General features: G+C 43.5%; 1 protein-coding gene across 2 annotated transcripts in view; it reads right to left on the bottom strand.

The window, feature by feature from the left end:
* Positions 1 to 20: 20 nt before the first annotated feature.
* Positions 21 to 4,941, bottom strand: part of Mtrf1 (mitochondrial translation release factor 1) — a 22,497-nt gene continuing 17,576 nt past the window's right edge. Inside the window, exons 9-10 of one of the 2 annotated variants that reach the window (XM_005366040.3) lie at positions 3,597 to 3,695; positions 21 to 485 (exon numbers count right to left, since the gene is read on the bottom strand). In XM_005366040.3, the coding sequence (XP_005366097.1) occupies positions 372 to 485; positions 3,597 to 3,695 (213 nt within the window). In that variant the 3' untranslated portion in view covers positions 21 to 371. The remainder of the gene's footprint in view (positions 486 to 3,596; positions 3,696 to 4,941) is intronic. The other variant, XM_026788701.1, reaches the window with a different exon arrangement.

Here is a 4,941-nt window from a genome sequence, read left to right as displayed (position 1 = left end):
CTTATACAGCCAAGGCTCAATATTTTATTTCTCTTTTTGATATTACAAGCTTATTTTCTACTTGAGGGGTTGGATTTACTGAAACCCAAAAATAGACCTTTATGTCAAGAAATGTGACTTTCTGTGAGTTCGAGGCCAGCCTGGTCTACAGAGCGAGTTCTAGGACAGCCAAGGCTACACAGAGAGAAACCGTGTCTTGAAAAACTAAAAACCAAAACCAAGAAAAATGTGACTTTCATTCATTAAAATGATTTCTATAAAAAGTCTGTATGTTCATCTATACTTTATGAATATTCACTAAGATTTCCACGCCTATTTGCTTCTTGACCAAAGTCCATTTCATTTATGTAATAACAAATAATAAGCGGCATTTATTTCACTGATTTAAGGCTTTCATCCAAAAATTCAGCAATGGCCTCTTCATCTGCTGATTGAAGCAGTCTCTGAATTAGTTGATCCAAGCATTTCTCACCACGTAAGAATTCCTAATGAGAAAAGATGGAGTTATTATGAAACCTGATGATATAGTTTGAACCTTGGGTGTTTCCTAAAGGCCCATGTGCTAAGCACTAGGCCCTCAGCCTAGTTGCTATTGGAAAGTGGTAGACTGTGAAAGGAGGAGGCCTAATGGAAGGTGAGCCCTGAATGGAACTGAAGCACGCCAATCTGTTCCTCTTCGCTTTAATTCCGGGATAAGAGGCAAAAGGCTCGCTGCCTCCTACCTTCTGCCATGATGCGCTGTGCTGTCACAGGCCCAAGACAAGGGGCCAGAGAGTTGTGTGTGGTGCTTTGAGTGAGAACAGCCCCACAGGATCATACATCTGAAGGCTTGCTTCCTAGCTGGGGGCTGTTTAAGTCTAGGTGTGGCCTTGGTGGAGGAGGCCTGTTAGTAGGGATGGGCTTTGAGGTTTCAAAAGTCTAAACCAGGCCCAGTCTCTCACTCTTTCTCTTCTCCACCTCTCAGGTAAGATGTAAGCTCTTAGCAAATGCTCCAGCGCCACGCCTGCCTGCTGCCACGCTCTCCAATGTGATGGTCATGGGCTAATCCTCGGAAACAATTGTAGTCAATCTTTCTCTGTCCCCTCAGCCAGTTCCCAAATCATCACACGGAGATTTATTATTAACTATGAAAGCTCAGCTGATAGCTTAGGCTTGTTTATAACTGAAAGTATTCCATTTCTTTTTTCTTTTCTTTTCTTTTTTTTTTTTAAGAAGTTCTGCTGTGCAGCTGAGCACTTGAGCAGTCAGAACTGGGTACAAATGCCTGTCGCAGGCCGACACAACAAATTCCCAGAGCTGAGTCAGGTAAATGTGACTCCGGGGTCAGTACCCACAGGCATGAGACTAGGTTCTCTCGTAACTGAGGTGGGTAGAGCCAGCCACCAGAGACCCTCTGGAGGTAGCCTAGCAGTTTATAAAGTTTGACTCACATAGTCAAAGAACACTATAGACAAGCAAAAAGTCTTGCCAAGCTGGGAAATGTGCTTTCTGATCTCTTCTAAGCTTTTTATATTTCAGGTTTAGCCACACAAGAGAGCACAAGTCTCTTTATCTCTAGTTTAAAAAGCACTCGTTGGTACCCAGGGCTTGTTTAGCTGCCTGAGGAAACACATCTTTGTTGTCAGGTCATGCCCAGGCTCAGCTGCTCCATCGTGAATGATGTGGATGGAGTCAGAAGACGCCCCAGATGTCCAGTTTCCTCCTGCCTACCCCTTCCACTCTGCCCACCAGCTGCTGCCCCACAGTCAAGGTGCTTACACCTTTTCCAGTCTCTTGTATATCATTTCCACGTTCCTGACTCCTGTCAGTCTCTTTGCTAGCTTTCCTTCTGACCTGGCAGCAGTGTTTTGTTTGTTTGTTTGTTTTTTCCATTTTTGGTTTTGAAAAAGGCCTTGCTATCAGGCTGGCCTCAAAATTCACTGATTCTCTTCCCTCAGCCTCCTAAGTGCTGAAAAACAACAGAAAAAGTTTGGCATAATTGGAGCAATATTGTCAAGTAAGTTGCAAATATGCTTTTCATATTGTGTGTTTCATTCAAGGAGTTAGCCTTGTCTCCCTCTACCAGGTATAACGTACCTGGTAGAGGGAGACAATGTAATTCAAGGTATAATGTAATTCAAGGAATCAGAAGGCTAAGGCAAGATCAGGCAAGCCTGGGCTACAGAGTGAGACCCTATCTAAAACAAACAAGACAATAGTAAAATTTTTTTTCTCGTTCCATGGTCATATGCAAGACAGTCATGTGCCATAAGATAACAAAGGACATGGCACAAGACACACAGAACTTTATAAACATCAAAACCAGACATCTCTCTTGTAAACTCGAGACTTTAGTTTTGGGTACTCTGGTAGTTTGAATGTAACTGGCTCCCATAAGCTCATAGGGAATGATACTAACAGGAGATGTGACTTTATTGCAACATGTATGGCCTTGTTGGAGGAAGTGTGCCATTATGAGAGTGGGCTTTGAGGTCTTAATATAAGCTGAAGCCAAGTCCAGTGTCCCAGTCCACTTCCTGTTGCCTACAAGATGTAAGACTCTCAGCTCCTTCTCCAGCACTATGTCTGCCTGCATGCCACCATGCCCCACCATGATGATAACGGACTAAACCTCTGAAACTATAAGCCTCCAACTCAATTAAATGCTTTCCTTTTAGGAGTGGCCGTGGTCACAGTGTCTCTTCACAGCCATAGAAACCCTAAGACAGGCACAAAGTGGACAGCATCAAGATTAATAAGCCTTAGGTATCCCATGAACCAAGGAAAAGGACCCTGGTTTGTTCACATAGTCCTTTGTGGAAATTAGTTCATTTTTGCTTCAGGGGCAGCACAGGAAAAGTTTCATTGTACTTCTCTATTAATGTATTAATGTTTGTAGTCCTAACTAGAAGGATTCTAGCTAATGGTGTTCAAGCGATGTTGACAGGATCTTTTCTCCAACAGCTTGGCTATACCACCTACATCAGTAGAATATACATTCTTGGGTACAGTGCGTGCCTTTATTCCCAGAGGCAGGTGGATCTCTGTATGAGACTGGTTTGGTCTACATAGTGAGCTTCAGGCCAGCCAGAGCCACATAGTGAGATTCAGTCTCAAAAAAGAAAAAAAAAGAAAAGAAAAGTGAGTAGAGCCGCAATGCCTTCATTCCTGCCTTGTGAGACCCCAATCAGAGAACAGCTCAGCTGTGCCTAGACTTCTGACCTACAGAATTCTAAGATACGGGAGAGGGGTCTCAGTAAGTGATAGAACATTTATCTAGCATGTGTGGGACCCTGGGGTTGACTCCTGGCATCATAAAACTTCATGAGATAACAAAAGGTTTTATTTTTAGCTGCTAAGTTTGTGGCAATTACTGATAAATACATGTAAATGTGTCTATCTGTCATATAATAATACATAGAATTTAGAGTTTATTACACTCACTTATTTTGTGTGTAAGTGGGTCACTGTGCTTGAGTGATCAAAGGACAACTTGCACGAGTTGGTTCTCACCTTCCACGTGGATCCTGGGACTGGTGAGCCATCCCTCCGGCCTGATTCAGTCTGATTATACTCTCTTACAAAGCCAAGGTACACAGAGCATACTCAGTAATTACCTTAATGTCCCGAACTTCAAACGCTATCCTGTGGTCAGTGACTCTATCCTGGGTGAAATTATATGTCCGGATTCTCTCTGACTGTGCTCTTGTTCCCACCTGTCCCATAACAGAAAGGATTATATTTTAATTTTAGGATTAAAAACTACAATGTTTATTAAATCTTAATATATCTTAAGTTTCTACTAAAAACCACTTATGTTTGCAGATCAAGACAAGAACGGGCAGAATAAAATCTTAAGACTGTTGAAAAATGCATATCTGCCCAGCAAAGACCCAGGTCCCACCCCCAGCCCACCAAACAGATAACCGTAGACCTGCAGATCTCAGCTATGGAGTAAGAATAAATGCCTCAAACTTCAAATACTGAAAACTAAATGAATCATTTTTTTTTCCTACACCAATAAGCTCTCCTGGTTTCTACAAATGAACCACTATATGCACCTTTTTCCCCCCTTTCCTTTGTTTTTGGAATTTTTTTTTTTTTTTGGTTTTTCGAGACAGGGTTTCTCTGTAGCTTTGGAGCCTGTCCTGGAACTAGCTCTGTAGACCAGGCTGGTCTCGAACTCACAGAGATCCGCCTGCCTCTGCCTCCCGAGTGCTGGGATTAAAGGCGTGTGCCACCACCACCCGGCTGTTTTTGGAATTTTTAATTTTCAAAAATATACCATGCCATTGTGTAACTTGTTGCAAACTCTGGGGAGAAAGCACTCCCGGTTCGGCCCATTTCCTGCTAGTGTCTCTATGAGCATCCCCTCCTGCAGAAGCCCAGGTTAACACTGCGCGTTTCTGATTCCACAACCTGCCTTGCTTCAGCTTCCTAAGGCTGTTTTCTGAGAAGCTTTCTCCTGTGGGGCCTTCTTGTCTGCTAAGAACACACACTTGAACTGAGCAGGAGGGTTCCTCTTAACATGGGCAGGCTTCCCGACATTATTTCTGAGAATCACGTGAACCTTTATGATGCCACTTGCTACATGTCATTGTCACGTGTTGTATAGGTCATCATGTAAAGGGATGCCCTTCCCTACCACCCCCACCCAGTAACTGAAATATGCCCTCTGACTCCTTTAAACCAGCAGCCTGGGATCTCCACAGATCACCCCATGCAATGGTTACTTGTATGCTCAGTCTGCCCTGTCCCCAAAAACAGACGCAGCACTCTCTCAATGCTTTCCTCTTTTAAGATTAAAGAAACACATTTCTGTATCCCTCCTTCATTCTCTCCCACGGCCCCAGCCGCCAGCTCTCTTGTTCTTTCTTCAGACAGACTCTCACTGGATAGCACAGGCTGATCTGGAACTGGCAATCTTCTTGCCTCAGCCTCCCAAACTGATTTGCTTTCTTT

The sequence above is a fragment of the Microtus ochrogaster genome, unplaced genomic scaffold, assembly GCF_000317375.1.
Source record: "Microtus ochrogaster isolate Prairie Vole_2 unplaced genomic scaffold, MicOch1.0 UNK6, whole genome shotgun sequence".
Lineage (NCBI taxonomy): Eukaryota > Metazoa > Chordata > Mammalia > Rodentia > Cricetidae > Microtus > Microtus ochrogaster.
This window is presented reverse-complemented; position numbering and strand designations above follow the sequence as displayed.